This window comes from Harpia harpyja, chromosome 11 (genome assembly GCF_026419915.1).
Source record: "Harpia harpyja isolate bHarHar1 chromosome 11, bHarHar1 primary haplotype, whole genome shotgun sequence".
In the NCBI taxonomy this organism is placed as follows: Eukaryota; Metazoa; Chordata; class Aves; order Accipitriformes; family Accipitridae; genus Harpia; species Harpia harpyja.
The window spans coordinates 29,611,803-29,635,758 of NC_068950.1; the positions used below are offsets into that span (position 1 = coordinate 29,611,803).

Sequence of the window (23,956 nt, forward strand, 5' to 3'; positions counted from 1 at the left end):
CCCTGCCCTGCCCTGCCCGGGCAGCGGCCGAGCCCCGCGGCCCCATGGAGATCTCCCTCAAGTACCTGCCCGGCGGCCGGGCCGTCGCCAGCGGGTGAGCGGGACGGGACGGGGCGGGGCGCGGCGGGGCGCGGCGCTGCCCGCTCGGGTCACGCCGCCCGGCGCGGCGGGGCAGGCGGCCAGGACGGGGGGGATAAGGGCGCTCCTCTGGCAGCGGCTGCGGGAGGGAGCGAAGGGGCGCGGGCCGGGCCCCAGCCCCAGCCCGGGGCACGGCGGCCGCGTGGGACGGCGATAGCGGGCGTGCCCCCTGCACCAGCTACGGGGGGAAGGAGAGGGGAGCGCCGCTGCTGCTGCCGCCCTCCGGCACCGGAGCAGCGAGCGGGCGGGCGGAGGCTACTCCGAACTCGTGTTTTAAACCCGCTGCGCAAGGTAGGTCCTCTCCGCCTTTCCTCTCGCGGTGTGCTTTGTCCTGCTGTCCCGCAGCTGCAGAGCTTCCCTGCGTGTCACGTTGGCGGTGTGCCGCGGTCACGAAGAGGAGTTGCGGAGTGTTTTGCGTGTGCGCCTTGCTCTGGCTGCTTTTGGTAGGGTTGCTGCTCCGCCTGCAGCAGCTCAGCGGTTGGTAACGGTGGCAGCTCTGGGAAAGGAGGGTTTTTCTCAGTTTCTTGGAGCTCCCTGTCTTGAGAAGTGCTGGGCGATGCCCTCCTCTGGGCGAGCTGTGAACTTAGTAGTAACTAAGATCGTGAAGGCGAAGCTGGGGTTGCCCAGTCTGATACCTAGAAGCCAACTCAGTGATCCCCCCCTTCTTTCTTCTCTGCGACCCCCTTCCCCCATCAATCTCGTTGATTCAGGATGTAGAGCTCAAGTAGATAAATGTTCCTGATACGGATCTCTGATGGACAGTATTAGTGTTGCTCCTGTAGTGAATTACTCATTAAAAAAAAAAAGTGAATCTGTGCTCTGTAGCTTTTTAGCTACTTGATTTAGTGGTGCTTTTTCTGCTAGGTGAAGAGCTACATATTAAATGCTTATTTCATAGGTAGGTGGCTGTAAATGGTAGTTGTTACTGTTGAAACCTCTTTCTTAAATAGAACACTGAGCTTTAAAGTGCCTCACTAAAAACACTATCGAAACAACAGATTGTCCTACCACATATAGCATTGCGATGGTGCCTGTCCTAATGCAGCTTTTAGAATTGAATTAGTAACAATTATTATTTGTGACACACAACACTTAATGACACTTAGGTATGTATTTAAACATGCATAGTAGAGTTAGTCTTTATTCACAAAACTTGCTTGTGTCAGTGCTGTACAAAACATACCATGGAAACCTCTTGAGCTGTGTTAGTTACACTACTGTGTCTGAATTGAATTGTTCTGTTACTCTGTCTTGAGCTAGGTGCTTTGTTTGGATTTTTTAGATTATTAGGCTAATAAAATTTGGTAGAATTAGACGGTTTTAAATGTGGTAAGTCACTATTAATCACTCAGCTTTTAAACTTTTTTTTAATGCTTTGGTTGAAGGTTCTAGTTCTGCAGATTTAATGCAGTTTATTTGGATGTTATTTTGAATCTGTTCTAGAAACGAATAGATTAGAAAACAATTGCTGTATTTCACCTATTGCCAAATGAATTAATTCTTGAATATTACACCAGAGAACACCTCTTCTTTATTGGAAGACAAAGCCCAACAGTGATACAGGCTTGACTCTCATCTCTTCCTCTTAAGCTGAAAATGTATGTTGCTTTCCTCGGCTGAATTTCCTGCTCACAATTTCTACAGCTAATTAATAAAGGAAGCTAAAGGCATCAGTGAAAATAATCCCTAGCCAGTGGATTTAAGTGAGGGTTGTGTAAAAGTGAAAGTATTGTTATTGCTCAACATGAAGTTTTTATAATAGCTGTAGGGGCTTGAAAGACAACTTTGGAAAAAACACCATGTCTTCCTTGGTATGTATTTGAATATCAAAGGAAACAGTGTTTCTTACAAGGTTTGCCCTTTGATTTTTAAGATCTGTCACTTCAGATATGCTTTTACTGGAAGATTAGGGGAGGATTTTCCTGAAGTTTTGGAGTGGTTTGTATGTCATGCCTTCACGCTTTGAGTCTTGACCAGCTCCAGCTTAAACCTGCTCTTTTTCCTCTTTCTTTCCCACCTATTCCTATGACTTTTACTCTGTGTTTGGTCTTGTTCATTGTGTTCTCACACAAATGCTGACGCCCGTTCAAGAGAAACTGGTACAGGAGTAGTGATGTCTTTGGGTGTCAGTGCAAGATTGAAGTACATATGTACCTGTTTCCTTAGACAATACTCACAGCTACAATTATCATATGCTTTTCTGTCAGATGTGTTTAAATTTTTCAAAGTTTTTGTATCGTAAACATTATTAAAACTAGCCCGGTATGTTTTTATTACAAATTTAAATAGGGATGTACTCCACAGTTTCTTTTTCTTAAAAACCTTCTTGTGTTTTTCCTGTCTCAAAACCACGATCAGCCCACCTCCTACCATCTTCGTGAATGATTGATTTAAGGCTGTGTAATAAAGATAACCTTTGACCTTCTAATGTTAAAAATGATTTTTTTTTTCTTCACTTCCTCTCAGGAGGAAACACCACAGTGCCGACTTTACTGTGTTTTTTAACTCCCATTTCTTTTCTTACGAGATAGCTGGTGCTAGCAAATGAAATGTGCTTTTTGGTCTACAGTTTGGGCTTAAATACCTGTACACTTCAGACAGGTGAGGACAAAAGAAGTAAGAATGTATCTGAAAACTAGGAAATTATGCTTTTGGTTTTGACCTTGAGAGAAAATTCAATTATATTATCAAATTATAAAATTCAGAGCATGGGGAGTAATTTTCGGGATGGTAAATGGGACTGATAATCAGCTTATGTAGCCAGTTTCAGATATGATTGCTCTACCTTAACACATGCTCAGAGTAAAAAAAAATCATAAGTTTGGTTCTGATCTTTGTGTGAAGTAGGGAAGTTCTGACAGTTACGGTACTGGAAAACAGGGCTAAAAAGATCAGGAGAAAGGGAAGGTTTTCAATGTCCTGTTCAGTTGAGAGGGAGAAACTTAGAGCGGTTTAAGACACTGACAACAACAGTCCTCTGTGCTTGTTCCTCTGAATTTTACATGCCTGGATATTTAAATAAATAAATGCCTATGAGTTCAGCTCTTAAAGCTGCATGTTCATAACAGAAGTGTGCTGTGAAGCCTGCTCTGGTTGTTTAGTCTTTAAGACACCTTTTTCTGGTGGTAGAATGTGGGTTTTTCAGAGAAATGTGTTAACAGTCACCTCTTTTTATTTCAAATATTTAGTTTTAAGAAAGGGATAAATGTAGATTTGCTATTACTATTACAGATCCTCTTATTTAATGCCTATTCTCTGAGAAATAGTTGTGTAAATGTTGGGTTTTGATGATCTAATGTGATTAAATTACTTTTAATGATGTGATCATAGGGAAATATTTCTTGCATTTTGCTGTAAAAAAAAAAAAAAAACAAAACAAAAACAAACAAACAAAAAACCAGAAAACTGTTACAGACCTATTATGTCACGTGGTGATCTGAGGTGAAACTGCAATATGAGGAAATTGGCTGCTGAAGTATTCTGTTGGTTTCTAATTAACGTATTATTTATGGCAGAAATGTGATGGCGCAGTCAGATTTAGATCTAAAAGAGGCGGTTCTGAAAGAAGATTTGAAGTTTTACTTCATGAACCCATGTGAAAAATACAGAGCAAGACATCAAATACCATGGAAACTGGCTTTGCAGATTTTGAAGATACTTATGGTTACTACACAGGTAATCCTTCCCCTGTCTTTACTCTTAGCAAGTGTGGCAATGATGTGCAGGAGAAGCAGGTCTGTGGTTCTGGGCCTTTGCCATCCCTGGATGTTTGTTACTGACTTGAACTTCCTGATTCAGTCCAGAAAGAAAAAATACTGTGAAAGGTGTGTTGAGGGGGAAGAATAACGTAAACTAAATTACAAAAGCCTTCTGGAGATGTTGGGGCAGTATTTGACCAGGTATTTTGCTGTTTTTAAGATAAGACTTTAAAGCAAATTACTTTTCCCATGAAATCCAACACTGTCTTCAGGCTTGCTGCCACGGTACCGCTCTGTGTTCTGCTTCCTGTTATGTTCATAGATCATAGATTCACTGGACTGTTTCAAAAGTGGTATTTCTTGAAATCTAGTCAGTAACTTGAAATGTACATGTTCAGTGTGAAAATGCTACAGTCTCAGGTGGTGATGGGAACGACTGGGTTACAGGACTCGGACGTGCCCCTTGCTTCTGTCATCACATGATGCATGTCAAACAGTTGGGTACCTAGATAGGTAGAGGCAAAGAAGAGGGTGGTTTTTAAACTGCACTGGTATCACCCTGCAGTTGGTTAATTTACAGACTACTAAGAAATGGTGGCTGGAGGTCGAGGGAAGCAAAACGGGACACATGTGAAAGTAGAAATGATTTTTCTGGACCTTTGAAATGCAGGACTCTGACATCTGACGCTGCAAGTACAGCTAAATTTACAACTCCTAAAAACATGCCGAGTTGCAGCATTCCAGGTCTGTGTTTGACTTGCCCGCTAGAATGAAGCATGACCCCAGCTTACGTGTCCCCGTGTTTTATTGACCGCTCTTGCCTCTCATCTCCGCGCTGGGAAGACGCGGCGGGCTCTCCGTCCCCGCTTGGCAGAGGGTCTGGCCTCCGCTGCTGCTGCGCTGTGCTGGGGTCCTGGCAGGGCCCTGCCTGCAGCGGGGAGCGGGCTGCAGGGGTCGGTCTGGCTAGGCGAGACGAGCTACAATAAGCTATCTACACTAGCGCTGGCACGGTTGCGACCCGTAGTGACAGAGCCGCTGAGAACAGGGAGCGTATTAAGGTGGGGGGGGGGGGGCTGGCAGTGCGAGCACGGTGTAAGTGAAGAGGAAAGGGTGTCCCATTTTTCTTTACTGACAGCTGCACCTCAGATGTGGGTTATTACCCTCTCTTTGGAGACAGGGCAGTAACCTTTGTGTGCGAGTAATGAGGCAAAATTCAGATGGCTCTGAAAAGGTTCAGTACTTCCAACCCATCCTAACCTACTGACAAATTCTTGGGGGAATCACTGAACATGTCATTTTTCTGTCTGCTGTCCCAGTCTCCTGCTATCCTTTGTGAGCAGAAGGGGTGCTCCGCTGCTTGGCTTTCAAAGGCCACAAGATTTTCTGGGCTGCTGCTTAAGATTTTTTTTTTGCCAGCCCTGGGTCTTGCTCAGATGCCAGGCAGGTAGTTAACAAGAAAAGGAAAATAGTTTCTGAAGGAAAATGTGTTGCTGCTCTGCAGGGAGGTCTCAAATGTGAGCTAATAGTAAACGGATGGACAGGTTCAACAAGCATGTCTGTATTTCAGAGTGAGGGCAAGACCCTTGAAAGAAAACCTAGGAATAAGTTAAGCAGCTTTCTAGTTGCTTCTGCCTGATGCCAGCCTGTTAGTCATGACATTTGTGGCTTCTTCGGTGTGGTACAGCGGCTGTGGTGTCTGTGCCTGGCTGAAAAGCAGAAGAGGCTTCTGTCCCAGCGTGGGGAGTAAGTTTTACTCCAACGCTGTGCTGAAATCCCCTACAGAGTCCCCCAAGGAAACCCCACTAAGTATGTTTTATTTCTCTGTATTGCAGCTGGAAGATCCCTGTTTTTTTTGTTTTTTTTTTTGAGATACTAGGTAGTGTGCTGCAGATTTATGTGTAGCATTCAGTTAGTGATTTTTCTGCAGTCAACTGAAGATATAAATAGTTGATTTAAAACTCAGGTAAAAGTATGAAGATTCAGTTCTTAATCTGAAGACTGTACATACCTGGCAGAGCTGACATCCCCTTTTCTTTGTCCTGGCTGTGACTTTGCTGTACAACCAAACAGCCTTGCACTAAATAGTCCTGCTGCATGTATTCTTTTAGCCTGGCCCAGATCTAGGCAATTACTTTCTAGGACAAAAGATGAGGTATTCCAGTGAAGGGGGGAAAAAATAGGTGTGCTTTCCAGTTTCCATTGTTTCGAATGAAGGAATTTGGATGTTAGTGGAGCCTACCTGTTTGCTTTGGGGGATTTCTAAGTTCACACTTTTGCTTGCAGTTTCTGACTCTTGCTTATTCCGTACTTCTGCCAGTTTCTTGTGGGGCTTGGAAACTCCACGCAGTAATGAGACAGTTTCACATTTGCTGTTAGTTAGCAGTTTAAACCTAGGATGAAGGGTTAGCTATTTAGGGCTTGGGATATCCTCCTGCTGCTAAGCCTGTGAAGAAACTCTTGTTGCTTGATTTTTCAGCTTCTAGGCTCCATTTATATGTTTTCCTTGGTGGGAATGGGAGCATCCATATGATAGGGCAACAGAAATACTGAGTAGTAACTCTACTGTCTGCTGCTTCTTATCATAGCCTCCTTAACCAGTACCTGGGTCAGGCAAGTGATGCTTTTTGTTGCTGGGGGGGTCCCCAGTAGGTTTGCTCTAATCCTGTGCCATGCCAGAGGTAGGAAGAAGGGGCAGGAATTTGTCCCATAGCAAAGCAGGACATTTCTGGGGTAGCAGGCTATGCTGTTAGGTTAGCTCTTCTGCCGTTTGCATCCTCAACAAAAGTTTTGGCAAATTCTAGTTAGAGTTGTTCGTCCAGCGTGTGTGAAAGGTGGCAGTTATCAGCTGTCTGTTTAGTTGCTGCACTAAGTTTTGGAATCAGTAGGAGACTTAAGATTTCTGTTTCTCTTACCCTGCATGTGGTAACCTTGAATTTATGTCTTATGGCATTAGTTAACAGATTCTTTGCTCCTATTGTAGCAGGGTTACAGCAACAGGCACCTTTCTGTTCTGTATTTATTGTAATTCAAAGCTGTTTCCAAAATGTTGCTGCTTGACCAGTTTTCAAAATTCAAATTTGTTTGTTGTTTTTTTTCTTGTCAGCTTATTTTTTTTGGTTTGAGTAACCAGTTGGTGGTCTCATTCAAAGAGGAAAACACTATTGCTTTTAAACACCTATTCCTGAAAGGCTATTCTGGAGTTGATGAAGATGACTACAGCTGCAGTATATATACACAACAGGATGCTTATGATAGCATTTTTTATGTTATTGATCAGGTAAGCGTGTGTGCTTATAATGAACTGTGTTAAAGCTGAAGCTATAGCTATAAACTTCTGCTAAGGTTCTGGTTTTCTGTCTCCATTCTTGGATTTCAGTTTTGATATTTGAGCAAATCAGCGTAGGTGGGGTGTCCTGAAGTTCATGTGTAGATGTCTGCATTTTTGTCTTGGAGATTAATCTAAACCAAAATTTTACTTGGGTATTGTGTAGTACTGAAATCCAGAACGTTTGAAAATCAGTCATCTTGTGTGAACTGGAACCTTTGTTTAGGTCTTACTTTGAAGAGCTATGGGCCTGAATATACCTATGCATGGTATTCAAAAAATTTGTGCTTACAGCTATACTGAATTGCAGCTTTGTAGTGAGTGCCAGAGGCCTCAAAATGGGGAATACGGTACTTCCAGGAATGTAGGGGCACTCGCCCTGGTTAGGGATGGTATTTTAAAGAACAGTCCCTTTACAATTATGGGAGGAAAGTGAATAAATCTAGGAAGAAAATTCAGTAAATATTTTTGTATTTAATATTAATACATTCAGAAGTCTCGAGGTGAAAGAGTGTGTGTGTGGAAAATGAAACTGCTCTTGTGTTTGGGGATGATGATAAGCCCAGAAACATTTCACGCTGTATGAATGGAAAGTGGCTTTAAACCACCTTTCATTTTCCCTGACCTTGGGACATCAGCTCTGAGGCTTGGCTTAAAGCAGTTTTGCTGCTGTCAGTTATGCCCAGCAGGCATCTGGGAGTCGCACACATCTGGGCGTGAAGGCTATATCTCCTTAAACACACACTCACGTGGGGGCTTGCTGCTCCTCTGCCATCTCCTCTAAGCTACAGCAGAGCTGTCAACAGATCAAATGTGCGGTCTCTGCTGTGCTGGACAAGGCCAAGACTCTCGCTCCGGGTATGTTTAATGAGTGTTGACATTTTCTCAGTCTTCCTTTGAACTCTCAATATTGCCACTACTATTGCTATAAACTGTGCTTTTTTTCTTCCTTGCTTGCTTTGTCTTGCTTTCCTTCTTTTGTAGGCACTAAGGCTGAGGTGAAGTCCAGATAGAAGACAGTAGAGAAATAATAGCTTTATATCCTCAAGAATGAGCCAATGTGTGATGCAGGCATCAGAAAAAGGTCTCTTCATAAAATGTCTATGTTGTATAAATGTAGACATATCCTTTAAGGAGATCTTAATCTGGGTTCTTTAGTGTCATATGGAGTTGCTGAGGCTTTTTATCACATGTAAGACTTCAAAAAGTGCCTCCAGGTGAACACTATGACTGGTGTTGCTTTTTTGGTTTCTTTTGTTTGTTTGTTTTTAAAGGATGCCTTCTAGGAAGAGCCAAGCCAGGTGACTCCTAAGCTAAAAGCAAGGCTTTTCTTATTTCGAGATGGGCAGCTAGAAGCCATAGGTTTTGGTGTTTTGTTCAGAGTTTTAATCTGAAATGTGTGGTTGGGGTGGGGAGGGGGGGGGTTGCAGGGGTGGGGCAAGCAGAAAGATATAATATTACAGAAGATGGTAACAGTGCACAGCAAAACTGGAGTTGTAAAAACTGAATTTTAGGCCTTGTGTAAGGTAGCACTGGGATATTTTCACACTTCGAAAAAAACCCAAAACAAACCAACAACAAAAAACCTGAAAACATACTTTTTCCACTTGGAAGAGTACACAGCTCTTCCTTACTCCTCTCCTGGGTCCAGTGTGGAATTTTCTATTATGAAGAAGCCGTGCAGAGTTGTTAACGCTTGTAGCCTGCCCTGTGGCAGAGTCTCTAGGACCAGGATGTTCTGCTGGGTGCTCTGTCTGAGGCTGCTTAGAAATGTGTAAACATGAATTTTGCTTTTACTGTTTCATAGTGTTGATTGAAAGTGGCATGGGAGTAACCCAGAGCCACATGTTATCCTGTCAGGAGGGCAGAGCCTGAAAGCACACGTGGATGGAGCAACGGCTGTTGGATGCAGTGATCTGGAGATGTCCTCAGAGGGATGTGGGGTTGTGACTAACTACTGTTTCCACTCACTTGACCTGCCTTAGTCAGACTTGGCTTCCTTAGTTTAATCTGAGTTAAGATAATGTTCTGACAGGGTATGGAGGCTGTGCTTTTCTCCCGGGCTGTCTAAACTTGTTGCAAGCTCAGCTGTGAGGACTCGAAGCGGCACTGCAAGGCAGAGCTTTGGATGGAAATGTGGTAGTTCCTGTCGTAGTTCCTTTTGGACATGGAGCGTGTGGATGTTAATGACTGCTGGGATTTTGTACCCCACAGGATGGACTAGTGGCCATAATGCCCATGGGAAGGAGGAAATAGGGTGACACTGAATGATGCATAATAACAAAATCCATGTTTAAGGGGAAAAGGTTCTAATCTGTATCAAAGCCAGCTGAACAGGTTTTTTTAAGGAATGGGAAGCCTTGTTTGACTTCCCATGTTTATTTGCTTCAGGCCTCCTGGGAAGCTAAATGCTTCCTTCAGAGCAGACCAGTGCTGTACACTGCCCCGAGCTCTTTTGCTAGGTGAGGTAATGATAAAAACTAATGAATTACTAGATATTTATGCTTTCTTCCTCAAAGAGTTGTGGGTCTGTCTGGCTTCTCTTGGACAATGCTAGCTGGTGCTAAGCTGAGCTGGCAGGCAGCTGTCTTCATGGTTAGTTGTTGATCTCCTCAGCTGTTGAGGAGCCAAGAACCACAGGGGTTTGCCTGGCTTGTGCAGGACTGGAAGGTGTGACTCGAGGGATCAGAGGATATATCTTGCTTCCAGCAGACACTGAGGATGTGTGGAAGGCAAGTCAGGAGAGGACTGGCCTTGAATGGAGTTCTTTGGTGGTACTCAGGGCTGATCCATGCGTGGACAATGCTTGGCTTGGCATAGCTTTATTTGCTTCCACTTCTAGTCCTTGCTTTCAAGCCTGTCTTACATATGAAGAGTGCTGTATTTAGAGTAAGTGGAGAAAGAAAGTACTTTCCTCACGGGCCTGTTTTCAGTTGCTTTTGTGCTGGTGTAAAGCAGGCAGGTTAAATTACTTTTGGAGGCTGCCCAAACTCTGTGTATGTTCCTTGGTTGCTGCTTATTTAGCGAGCGTGTGGCTTCCCTTTTCTGTAGTCGCACAGGGAGCAGCTTTGGTTTTGCTCTTGGGGTGGATTTGATGAGAACTGTGACTTGGATTGTACGTAAAGCAATCAAGTTTCAAGTGGTGTGAAAACTAACACCTTCATGAGATGAATATGTAAGATATCCCTGGAGTGTGTGTGATTAGTAGCAATACTGCATTAAAGTAACTGCCAGGCATCTAATTAAAAGCTGTCTGCTGGCTTGCCGTCTGGCACACGGGTAGTCATTTGCAGGCAGCCCAGTAGGTACGCGGCAATCAGTCACTGTGTCACCAGGATGCCAATCACTATTAATTAGTGGCCAGCAGCCCTCAGCTTCCCATGAGATACCTACTCTCAATTTACAGATTTTGTGAAAGTAGAGATTTTTGGGTCTTTTTTTTTTTTAATGTAAAAAGACATTGATACATATAACTTTGAGACTGCAAGTTACTATCTAATGTAAAAAAGACAACTATCTCTGTAACTTCTGCTTCCGTTTTGTTTTTAAACTAGTACAGGCAATTAAAGAACATATCCCTGGGGACGCTTGGTTATGAACATGAAGGATCAGGTTTAAAAATCTGTAAACAACAGTACAAGAAAGGCACAATGCTTACTTCCAATGATACACTGAACATAGATGTTTCAACTGAAACAGGTATGGTACTGTTGTACTAAAAAAGTCTTGCTGTGGAGTACTTGCATTCTAATGCTAAATCAGTAAAGCTTAAAACCAATAGCTTTTTGCATGGCGATCACAGGAACATTACCATGCCTTTTGCCTATTTCCCTCTTGCTTTTTAGTACCTACCTAGAAATGACAGCTTTGTAGGCTATAGGAAGCTCTTTTCAACTGCTGTCATTAGTGGGTTGCGTGAGTTGTGCAGGTCTTTGTAGTTGTTGGGTTTTGGGTTTTTTTGGGGGGAGTGCGGGGGAGAGGCTTGGTTTTGTTTTGTTGTTTTTTTTTTTTTTCCCCTCCCTTCCATGCAGAAGGTTCAAGTACAGACTTCTGGATGCTGGTCAGTCTGTGCCTTCAGTGGGTGGGTGTCCTTACTGCCTCTCAGAGCTGAGTCCTGGCTGCTAGCTGCTCAAGAGTTAGTACACAGACCTGCTTCTGATCCCACTAGCTGGGCCTCTGAATGCATAGGTTTGTTCAAAATTAACGTTTTGCCTGATTAGGACTGCCCATTCAACCTGGTTATCTCAGTTTTATGCTGCTTTCTATGTGAAGCTTTTAAGATGACAGCTTTTCCTCTTCTCTTTCCAGAATGTATCTTTTTAAAGCCACAGGAGCTAGCTGGTAAGAATGCTGAACTGAAGCTGAACTCCTCTTTTTTCAGTCTTGAATTTTACAGGTAAAGTGGTGGTGGGGATTTTTTTGTTGTTGTTATTTCAACTTGTTCTTTCATATGAATATGGTAGATTCTGGCTTGTGCAGTTTGTGTATGTGTGTATTTTTTTATGTGTATCTAAAGATATTTATACACTTTTTAAAACATCCAGGCTTATACAGGTTGAAATCTCCTTCAAGCTGAAAGGCATTGCTCTACAGACAATCCATGCCCGTGAATTGCCTGACTGCTATGCATTTCAAAATACTGTAAGTGAATATGGGGTATAGCACTTCCAACACTGTATATATAACAAGAGCTTAAGCTATGGGGTAGGCATCATCCTCATACCTAGATTGCAAGGGAGAAGCAGTTGAGCATGTCCTAGCCCTTACTCCCCCTTCCCAAAGGCTGCTGAAATGGTGTTGCCATGGGACAATGTTGTTTTGTAACATACTCCAGCTGGTAACTTCATAACCTGAGAAGGAGATAAGTAATTGTTATTCTTGTAAAGGTTAAACTTGAAGTTTGGCTTCTTGGAATACTGCTTTTTATGCAATACATGACATGCTCTCAAATTCTGTCTACACCACCATTTATGGTGACAGCTTGCTTAAAGCTTACCTGACCAACAAATACTAATGCATACTATGTCAAAGCACTTAGCAGGATTTGTTTTCTGGAATGAAATTTTGCTAGTCTTGTTTCTGATATACTTCTGTGTTTCCAGATAACTTTCAATAATAGAGCCCACAGTGGAAAAATCAAAATCTATTTTGATAGTGACACTGATATTCAAGAATGCAAAGACTGGCACATATTTAACTCTGGTAAGTATGGTGCATGTGTGTTTGCATGATAGCAGTGTTACACATCTCCCATCACTTCCCCTTCTCCGTGACACTGTCCAGCAAGACATGCCCCATCCTGTTCAACCCCCTCCTGCTCTTAAAACAAGACAAAAAACCCCACAAACCCTTGCCTAATGCAACTTATGTCTTTGTAATTAAGAGCTGGGAAATAATTCCTTCCTGTGAGGGTGTTCAGGTGAGATGACATGCGCATCTCTCTATAACAGTGTGTGTTTAGCAGCAAGATCGATCTGGAAGGAGGATGAATGTTTCTTCTATAGATTTTAATTGTTCTGCTGCTCTGAGATTATTCAAATAATCCGCTAACAATGGTGAATTCCGAACTCAAACCTTCTACAGCTTTCAAATTTTCTTTTCTCTAGTTGAAGCATACTATTTCTGAAAGTAGAGATTTTGGGTTTTTTTCCACTGCTGTTAGATTTAATGATGTGCGTGAGCAAAGGATGGCATCTGCCTTGTATTTCTAGCGTTAAGGCTTGGTCTGACAGCTAAGGAATGTGCACTAAAGGCCCCTTCAGAGAAGTAGTAGCTGTGACTGAGCACTGTGCAACTGCTTCTCCCATGTGCTGACTTGCTGTAAAGGACTGTAGTGGAGTAATAGTTTTCAGTGTGCTATATAGGATCTCAATTAACAAGTATGTCAAATGGCCTGCCTTTTGCCTAAGCAAAGCCAGCTTTTCTCTGATAATACTATGTTGTACTGATATTAAAGTGGCTTCTTATAGTACATTCTGAATAACCACAAAGTGCTTTGGCTTGCATCTATATACAATAATTTCGCATGGCTGTCTTTCAACTAGCTGTTCTTGAGTAGTTTATTTTGCATGTAATAACCAGCTGAGGGAGCATGCATAATTCTGTAATGAAGGTGAGCTGAAGTGCTATTGCAACAACTAAAAATTAGTGTTTGCGTATATTTCATATAGTTAAAATCTATGTTGTGAAAAAGATAGAGACAATTGATATGAGTAAGCAAAGGAAAACACCTGATCTGGGTTCACATGATGGCTTCTAAACCTGTGGATCAAAAGAATATAGTACAGAAAGTCAAACAAGTTTCTGATTGCAGGTCAGAGAATGAGAAATAAGGTAGGATTTTCTGTTTGGTTTTTAGTTTAATGGTGTTGATACAGGCCAAAGTTTGCATTTCTTGTACCCCGTGTAGTTGTAACAGTGTTGGAGCACAGATGGACAGGTAAGCTTAGTGGAAAAAGGGGAAGGCTGTATTAATATACCTATTTTTTGTTTTATTTTGAACAACTTGAACGTGATTTTCATTCTTGTAGCCAAATCTTCATAGCTGTCTTGATGTAATTCTGTGGTCAGTTGTGCTCAAGATGTGCTTGCAGGAAGAATATTTCTTACAACCCATCTATTTATGGGGTGAGAGTGTTTAAATGCAAAATATGTGACATTTTGTAACAATTTGTGCTCAAAGAGAAGGGAAAAGACTAACTCTACTTCCTTTCCTTGACTCTTCACAGTTCTCCAGAAAAACACTCAGTATATTCTAGTCTTTGATGGATTTGTCATTTTAAGTTGCTTTGCTTCTCTCATCCTCTGCACACGATCCATTGTTCTTGCCTTAAGACTACAAAAGGTAAGTACAGTGCTCATAATCTCAATGCTTATTTTGTCTCTGTCTTGTTTGCTGCTAGTCTTGTGAAGTGATATGTTTTGAAACATCCAGTAGTAAATCTGTTGCAGGATGTTGCGCTCTTACTGTTATCTCTGTCTCTAGAAAGGATGTGTAGATGTCTGTGGTGAATAGTTGCTAACTGAATGGGTTTTACTTCTGTTTGTATAGTGCTGTAATACGAAGTCTTTAGTTGTATTTCTCAAGGGCAAAAGGAGACTTTCTTTTTTGTCCAGGATTTTATGCAAAAAAAGACTTCTGAGTCTTTGTGCTGCTAACAGCTAACACATCTTGCTTCAGAACATTAATTCTTCCTTCCCTGGCTTCAGAGTAGAATTCCCATAGAGGCCTTGTCATAAATTAATGCTTTAACAAACGTCCCTCAAAGCCAGCTCTAACTGGAGAAAATATAAAGCATAGCATATAGTGTAACTTTGGCTGGGGCTTTTGGACTTTCTGGGGCTGGAGCCACCCTTTTTCAGTTCTTCTTTCTTCCTCCCTCCACAATCCCTGATCACCATTTGCTGTCACCTTCTTCCCCACTCACCCTCCTTTGCAGACTGAGACTAGCCCTGTCCAACTTCATCTCAAGCTGCTTGCAGAGCTTCATGTAAGCAGACTCAGCTCTTCTGGTCCAAATACTGGTGCAGAAACACAAGCTGGGCCCTGAGATGTGCCAGCTTATAACCATTAATTGATACAAACTTTGCAAGCATGTGGCTTATGAGAGTTGGAAAAAGAGTTCAGGATAGGTAGGATATGAAAGCACAGATGCTTGTTTATCTTGTTCAATATATCCTTTTTGTAGCTTGTAAACAAGACAAGGGTGAAGAGGATGCAATTCAGCAAAGGCATTGTCAAACTGCTGTCAGGAATAGGGACGTTGGCATTTATTCATGAGCAAAAAGAGCAATTGAAAGCAGATAGGCAGTGTTGGGTGTGGGAAGTGATATTGTGGGCTCTATTGGAAATGAGAGCTCTTGCCTTATTGTTGTATTTGAGTTATTAATTCTTTTTTTCATTCCGTTAGTTGGATGGCCTTGCTCTGTTGGAGGTGGATAGAAACTTTTGTGAAGGGGGCTAAAAAGGAGATAACAAGCCATGGTTAGGCTAGTGGGTCTTGGTTATAAAGTCAGCTGTTCTGTGGAAAGTTGGTTTTCACTGGCCTAAACCAATCTTAATTTTTTTCCTATTTATTTCTGTTACTATTGAAAAGGAGTTTTAAGCTATTCTTCCAGCAAATACCATAGGAAAAGGGAATATGTGAAACCTGAGCATTGCTGCACTACTGGGGCATCTGTGCATATTTTTCATCTAAGTTGACCTGTAACTAAACATCTAAATGCTTGTCAATAGAGATTTGTGAACTTCTTCTTGGAGAAATATAAGCGTCATGTCTGTCACGCTGATCGCCTGGAGTTCATAAATGGATGGTATGTCCTGGTAATTATCAGTGATGTGATGACAATCATTGGGTCAATCCTAAAAATGGAAATAAAAGCCAAGGTGAGAGTTTTAATACTTCAGATTAAAATACTAGTCTTGTTACAACCATGTGTAATGTGTTTTAACTTGGGGACAAATGAAAGTGAGCTATCATAGTCACTAGTCATCTTGTTTACCTTTGCTAGTTCTTATTTCTTCATTTCCTAGTGCTAGTTCGACTAATAACTGGTTTCACTCCCCTTTCCCCAAAGTCTTTCAGTAAGACCATGTAAGCTATTTAAACATCTTATTTCCACAGTGCTAAGACCCCTAATCCCCGCTATAGGACCTGTAGGTAGGCAGTTCCTAACAGGAAAAAAAACCCAACCAAAACCAAAAAACTTGTGGTGTTATTTCTGTAAGAAGTAGTAGTACGTATTGTACAGGGAAACCAAGAGTCATCCCCTTGGATAAAACAGGGGTCTTTATGGCTTGTGGGACTGGAAACATGACTGTCACAGCTTGCTTTCCTGGCCTGTCCAAACTACAGGCACAGTGTCACCTGCTAGTCCTTGACCTCCTCGTCTGAGTGTGCTGAAATCAATGTGTTTTGTCCAGCTGGCAGCTCTCCAGGGGGATTTTTTGGTTTGGTTGGTTTGTTTGGTTTTTCTTCAACAGAGCTGTATGTCAACGATTCATGTGTTCACAAAACTTTGTGTTCTGGGAAAAACAGGCTGCTGTTCCTGCTTCATGTGTACTAAGGCTTAAAGGGCAGATGCCCAGAGTGGCCTTCAGAGGAAGCACTTGAGAACCTCCAGCTGGATGGCGAGGTGGGGGGATGAGGATAGGAAATCTGGAGCTAGATGGGTATCTCGTGCGTATTGCAACCTGTTCTAGCCTTCTAAAGTAAAATGCAAGTAGAATTCGTTATAAACTTCACTGGTAGTAAAAATGATGTTCAGGCTCCGAACAGCTGGCAACCTTTTCAGAGATGTAAATGCACGCAGCATGGAAAGGGCTGTAGTCCTGAGGCTCACTTTTCGTTCAAATGATGGCTCATGTTTTTCTAAATAGCAAATGAGAGCTTGTTTGCTTAACAATAGCATATATTAACCTTTTTAAAAATAAATTTAGAGGTATTCAATCTAATTTCAAAACTGTGTTGTAACCAAAGTAAGGGCTTTAGTTCTTCCAGACTTCATGCAAAACTTCAAGAGTATCAGTGCAGATGTGCTTTTGTTTGCAGCACTATTGCATTTGAGTGATCTCAGTAAATAACTGCAGTTCACTTTGGGCTGATTTTTGTGATGTAGCAACATCCTTTCAATATTGGACTGTCCTGCTTTGTTTGTTTGAACTGCTGGAACTTAAATAGCTGTCCAGCTGACATACCTACTGCTTTGTAACTTGACCACCTGCTCTGTTTGGATCCCTCAGAACCTCACAAGTTATGATGTCTGCAGCATTTTACTTGGAACATCAACTTTGTTTGTCTGGGTTGGAGTCATCAGATACCTGGGATATTTTCAAACCTACAATGTAAGGCAGGAATCAAATATTTAACAATATATTTATATATATAGAGAGAGATATTTAGAGTGACAGATATATTTATATCTGTCACTCTCATTCAGGTCTCTCTAACTTGTGGCTTTTTTCCCCTTCTCCTTTCTTCCACCCTGACTTGTAGGTGCTCATTTTAACTATGCAGGCATCATTGCCCAAAGTGCTAAGGTTTTGTTGTTGTGCTGGGATGATTTATCTTGGTTATACTTTCTGTGGTTGGATTGTCCTGGGACCTTATCATGAAAAGGTATGTCAGCAGTATTACTTCTTTTCTGGTCTAATGATATGTGAATATGTGTGTGTGTATAGCTCCTAGTTATAACACAGAAATGGGTCTTAAATTCATGTTTGTGTTTAAAAGCTGTAACATGAAGAACATGGGAGTGTTTCTCCTTCCACGTGTACCTCCTGCCACCTGCTCCTTTTAACAAAATAACTGTATTCTTGCTTTCACTGTGTGCTTGAACTCAATGTAATCTCCAACACAAGGCTGTGTTTGTGATGAGTGGATGGTCTATACAGGCAATGTCTGGCTGGAGACCAGAGGTGCATTGGCCTATATCTCTTTCGCCCTCTTCTGGCAATTCCAGTTCAGTTGGGTTGAAGAGGCACTAACTAGTTCACTGTTACCGTTTCTGGGAATCTCCTTGGCTCTGTCTTTGTTTTTCCAAATCTTTCCTGTGCCGTGTAACTTCAGCTCCTAAATCTTGACTCATAAAGGGGTGGATGAATGCTTGTCTTGTTTACTTTGCTTCCTGGGTGGGGGTATGTTGTGGGGGTTTTTATGTTTGTTTTTAGTTTTGGGGGGATGGGTTTTTTTTTAAGGCTGATATCAAAGTGTGTGCCTGGTATGTCATCTTGTCTGAAACCTTGGTACAGGAGTAAGGCTTTGTATATTCCAAAACACAAGCAAAAACAACTGTAAAGCTTGCTTGTTTGTTTTTTTTTCTTGGTGGATGCTGTATGTGACAGTTTGAAAAAAGGCAGATTCCTGTTGTGATAAATTCTAGATGTCCATTAATGAGTAACAAATGTATGATTTATGATTCCTGATCTCTCATTACAGTATTTATTGTAACAGCAACACATGCTGCAGTGCTTGCTTCAGCTTCTTGTGCCCCCAGAGCTCCGATTCCTCTAACATGATGTAGTTTTCTCCTTTGAGGAATGTAGATATTCAGCCTGCACATGTTTTAAGTTGGTGACAATACATTTCTCTGTGGGATGCTGGATGCTGTGCGATCCTCTGCCATACCAGAGGCTCAGCATAAATACTGTTGTAACTTCCCCGCAGCGAGTACATTAATTATCTGAGCAAAAGGAAGTGTAGTCAATAAAATGCTTATCTATGAAAACGTTTCCTCTTGCTAAATATCACAGATCGATGTCAAGGAGAGAACTGTAGCTGTGTGCGGGTGTGCTGTTTCTGACAGTTCCCCAGTAGCCCGGCGGAAGGCGGCGTGGCACTGCGCAGCGCAGGCAGAGCCCAGGGCTCCGGCTGCGCGAGTAGAAACGGGAAGAGCCTTCCCTGCTGTGCAGGTACACAGGAGAGCCTGGCTTTAAAAATAAAAAAAACCCCAAACAATAAAGTCAGTCGTAGGTAAAACCAGACCTGCTGTTCCTGTGCAACAGTATGTTCTCCTTACAAGCATATGCCTCTTGACATCTCGTTTTCAATATAGGACTGCAATTCAAGTGAGTGTGGTCATGTTACTTCGTTGATAGTAGCTACGTTAAAACGTTGTGCGTTAATTCATATTGTCCAATAAAGTATAATTAACAAATCCAGTTATTTGGAGGGGCAGAGCAAAAGCGGGAAGTGTGTTTACCTGGTGGCTGAGTGGAGTTTAGCCTCAGGGCATGTTCCAGCTTGGGGAAATGGAGTTGGGAATTCAAGAGAATGTCCTTGAAATGAAACCGCGATTTTTGTCCAGGGTGTGCTGCAGTAGCTTCACAATACAGCTATAGGTTGCACCTACAGCTCAGAGAGGGCTTTCTGAATGACAGATGATGTTATCTCAAGACAAATCTAATTTAGACCCTTTGGGCTCTGAAGGCTATGTGCTATCTCTAACTCCTTAATACAATATTGATTAATTACCCATATTCCAGCAGTGCTGCAGAGCTGGGAAACCAGAGGATGTGGATTCTGTTCCCAGCATACCACCACTGATTTACTGTGTAGATTCTGTGAAATCACTTTATCTGTGCTTTGACGAATGGAATGATATTTTCCTGCAGGTCTAAAATTGCTTAAAATTCAGTAACTTAAACTTTCTGTGGTGGTCAGTTATTGACTCTTTTGCCTGTTGAGCATCACAAATTTATTTCTTGATAATAAATCTTCTTATTTCTGATGTCAATATATAATGCTTAGCCAAGATTATATTTCTACATGGTTCTATTACCGACATGTATGTTTTGGCCTGAATATACAGGAAAGAAAGCGTGGTAGCATTTGTTTGACTGGGTTGGCTTTTTTCTTCTGCTATGAGTAAAACTCTTAAAAAAAAAAAATGTTTTTGTAATACTTTTCACTTTCCCTTTAATCTGGATGATTGATCTTCACATTCTAGAAATAATTTGTACTCCTTATTTTCTAGTTTGAAGATCTGAACACGGTGGCTGAGTGTCTGTTTTCTTTGGTCAACGGTGATGATATGTTTGCAACATTTGCTCAAATCCAGCAGAAGAGCACGCTGGTGTGGGTGTTCAGTCGGTTATATCTGTACTCCTTCATTAGTCTGTTTATATACATGATCCTCAGCCTTTTTATTGCACTCATTACCGACTCCTATGACACCATAAAGGTAAAACACTTGTTTCCTGTTACACTTCTAATTGGTTTTGTATTCGTTCTTGTTAATCACTTAACACCTTACTATCTAGCATTAGTTACGATGACTGGTGAGACTATTAAAATCTTTTAGCCTAGTCTGTTGTGAAATTGGGAGGATGACTGGGCAGTCATCCAAATGACTAAGCAATAATTGGTTTGGAAAATCATCCTTAGTGTGTGTATGTCCCTGTTTTGTATCTTCTGCTGCTTCACCTGGCTTCAAAAAGGTAACAGCTAATGGAAACATAAGTGGAAAGAATTAATTTTTAAGTATAATTACACAGAGCCCGGTAAGTCTTGTTTGTAGTGAATGTTTTCTCTCATGGCACCAGAAGCTGAGGTCAGGAAGGGTTTGCTGGTATCCTGGAGAATATCCCCTGGCAGGAGTGTGGCAAGGGCCAAGCAGATAGCAAGCCTGGACACCTAAATGAGTTGAGAGCTTAATGTGCTGCTCGGAAATTTGTGGTTAAAAGGAAATGTCTTCTGAAAGACCCACTACTTCTCGCTCAAGTTAAAATTGCGCCATCCATTTCCAGTATAAACTGGCTGAAAGCGAAACGAAGTTTTTGGTAATTACCTTTTGTTCTTGTTCTCTAGTGCTGTCTCCCCTTTGTGCTCCAATGCACAGGCAATGTGGATCATGCTCTTTAGCTCTCATCCCTTTCTTGTCGTAGTGTCAGATAAACAGGTGTCGTGGAAATTAACTCTATCCCAGCTGAAACCAGGACAACAGGCCAGCAGAATAAGGCTAGTCTGACATGAATCACAGCTTCCAGACCAAGCAAGAGCTCTGCTTTCTAAGCATCTCAAAATACAACTTAACTGTGCGTCTGAGTTTATTGGGTGGTCTGGCCGGTGAAACAGTGTTTTACTGTTACTCTTCCCTCTGAGCACTTCATGTGGATCAATGGGGAGCTGTTTCAGAGTCCTGAACTGGTGTTTTGCAGAGCATTTCTTCAGCATGGCAATGCTGAATATCCATGTTGGGGCCTTCCAAATCCAGCATTGGGGTTCCTAGGGAAAACTAGCTTAGGGCACTCGCAGTGAGCACAGCAGCTGATGTGAACAAGGGAGAATCAATGTCAGTATGACTTGAGATCGCTTGCTTGGTCTTATGGACAGCAAACAAAATGTAAGAGAATCTGTGAACAATATGAATTTTGTGTCACTTAGATTGCTTTGTTCCATTAACTACATGTGTGGTGGTTCTAGGATGGCATTCCTTTTTTTTTTTCCTTCCTACAGCAATATGGAACAAATGAACCAAATACTCTGGTTTTGGCTATCACACTCTAGAAGAAATTTTAGAACACTTCAGGCCCAGTAATTTCTCACATGTTTTAAATAAAATGCTTTCTTTTTCAGAAATACCAACAAAGTGGGTTTCCAGTAACAGATCTACATGAATTTCTAAAAGACCATGGCAATGTTTGTTACGGAAAAGAACAGACTTCCATGCCATTCATCTGCTGCTGTAGGAGGTCAGTAGGGTGTTTTTAATGAGTGTTTTTCTCAGGAGTACAGCAGTTAGCTTCTCACTGCAAGGTGCTGTTTCACAAATGCTGGAGCATCCAGAATTCAGCCTGTGGAGTATTTGGATGCTCTTGTTCCTCTTGTGCTTTACTTGGTGTTAGATTTTTAGAATGCTGATGCTGCAGGGATGGCAAATCTGAGCTTAAATGCATGTTTTAAGTGTTTCACTCACATGAAAACTACCATGCAGAAACGTGGAAGTTGATGGGAGGACTGCAGAGTATAACATGGAGCTGCCAAGAAGTCAGGAGCAAACTAAGTCTTTGCTTCTTAGGGTTTTGCAAGTCTTCTGTTTCTAAAAAGCTTTTCCACTAGGCTGGGAGTAGTAGCAGAAAGCAAAAGGATTCAGCCAGGGACCAGTACTTAATCCCAAAGCTATGATGTGTCTGTGAGGCAAACTGGTTTGATATCATCTGTCAGAATATTGGAAACATGCTTGTAAATATCTGGTTGCCGCCAAACTCAAGCCTTTGGAAGTCTTAGCAGCGGTCCTTTTCAAGCTGGTGTTGGTGAGAGATGAACATCTCACCTGGTGCTTGCTGGTCTGGAAGTCAATTCTTTGAACTCTCTTTCCAAGGAAATCTAACACACCTCTGAATCCCTGATTGAGAGAGGAGGGATCTTGTCACAGTCCCTAGGCAGTCCAGAAGAATTCGTGGTCGTGCACAGAATGGTTGTGGGCACCATGCAAGGAAGCCAGGCTATGGGAGAAGGAATAGAGCTGAATGTGAACACTTAATCCCAACTGGTATAACAAATCCTATTTTATCAGTAGGATACTTGTCTACTTACATACTGAGGCTTTTGTGAAATGCAACTTTATACTTTTGATGTACTCTGGCAGACGGCAACCTCATAGCCAAAAAGGAGCATGTGAGATGATGATGGGCAAGTACCCCAGCAGCTGCTGTGAACACTTGAAAGCCAACCAATTAATAAGAACTCTAGCCACGTACAGCTTCACATCCAAGTCATTGTGCAGTATAAGAGATTTTTGTCTGCTTGAGCATAGTAAATATGCTTTACTGTAATATGCTGCAGACTATTGAATGCACAAGCCAGGTAGCTGGAGTGAAAGTCTAGAGCTTTTGCTACTATAGCACTTTCTGCTTGATTGTCCTGGTGCAGGTTTTGGAGCTGTAGGCTGAAATGGAAGAGCTCAGAACAGAAGGATCAAAACTCAGTTGGTTTTGTATGGATAGATGCTTCCTATTGCATTTCTTGCTGAATGAAAAATTGTGAATTTTTTTCTTTTGCAGACAACAGAGTGATGACAACTTGATACTTATTAATTGATTATTACAGCTGAAATTCACCACTAATGTATGCAAAGAAAGCATAGCTGTATGGAGAAGAAGAATTCTCCAAATTGCTGTGAAACTCACTATCTGGACCTGCCTCATTGTGAACAGACTAATCTTACCTAATTAAGGTGTTGGGGGAAGAAAAGCTGCTAGTGTGACATCAGCTGGCTGACCAGGAGGAGAGCCCAGAAGCTGCGTCTGGAGGAGATCTGTGAAAAACCCTGTATTCTTGCCCCAAGTTCTGTCACATTAAAAAAGGCTGATCCTTGAGTGTTGTCCGTGGGAGCTCTGTTTGCTAATCACCTCTAGGAGGAAGGAAAGTGACCCTGAATCAACTGTTGTTAATAAGAAAAAGAATTATATGAAAATAACTTTTAAAAAATAATTCCATGTTAAAAAGTATTAAATAAAAGGTAGTCAAGAAGGGAGGAGTTTTTCACTTAGTGTGATGCATTCAGCCTGTAATATCTATTTGGCACAACTCATTTCCTTGAAATAAATTTATTTCAAACTACAAAGCTGCACAAAAGTGCAAAATAATTGCTGTTCTCCCTCTTGTATATCATTCTAACACAAACCATCTATAGATCATAGTCTTTTCTTTAACAGCTTCACTAAAAACAGAAGCAGTTTGTTGCCTTTTTTTGGCTGTGAGTCTTTTATATTATACCCACAATATTTGATGTGCACTGACTGTTGTGTTGCCATAACTTGGGAGGACAAATTCAGGCAAAAAACAATGCCATGGAGTTGACTTGCCTAATTACTTCTATTTCAAGCACATGTTAATCGGAAGAAAATGTGTAACAACTGAGTCTGGCAGTTAGTTTGCTCAGGTGATTTTCTAGGTGTTTTTGGGATGGTCATCTGTAAAGGACTGTATTTTTCCCTTTGATCTTTATAAACTTTTTTCAATGAGAACAGAGCACTTTCTGTAGCTCTAAAGCACTTCCAGTATAGTACTGCACAGGTGTTACCAGGTGCTTCTGAAAACTTTCAGTGGTGTTGACTGCCCCTGGGGTGGGTGGACTATTATATTAGATGCTCCACTTTGTCTGAATGGGGCTGTCTGCTCCCTAAAAAAACTGTCTGTAGCAGATGGTGTTCATTTCAGTCAGAGTGTGTTGGCTAGGACTTGGTCTTGATACGTGTTCTTAACTACTGATGGTGGACTCCACAAGTTCTGGCTTGTTAGTGTTTCAAATGGCAAAAGCAATTTGAAATGCTGCCCTTGTGTGAGTAAGGTGA

At 41.8% G+C, this 23,956-nt stretch overlaps 1 protein-coding gene across 2 annotated transcripts; it reads left to right on the forward strand.

Moving 5' to 3' along the window:
- Positions 1-22,978, forward strand: MCOLN2 (mucolipin TRP cation channel 2). Of its 2 annotated transcripts, none has more exons than XM_052801307.1 (14): positions 1-94; positions 3,654-3,813; positions 6,940-7,113; positions 10,716-10,860; positions 11,470-11,557; positions 11,706-11,802; positions 12,264-12,363; positions 13,890-14,005; positions 15,398-15,547; positions 16,904-17,005; positions 17,157-17,279; positions 19,636-19,842; positions 21,237-21,352; positions 22,664-22,978. In XM_052801307.1, exons 1-14 carry the CDS (start codon positions 45-47, stop codon positions 22,698-22,700), a joined length of 1,665 nt encoding a protein of 554 aa, XP_052657267.1. In that variant the 5' UTR covers positions 1-44; the 3' UTR covers positions 22,701-22,978. The 2 variants fall into 2 exon arrangements, with proteins under 2 accessions (XP_052657267.1, XP_052657268.1); XM_052801308.1 differs by lacking the exon at positions 1-94 and adding an exon at positions 343-429.
- The last annotated feature ends 978 nt before the right edge of the window (positions 22,979-23,956 follow it).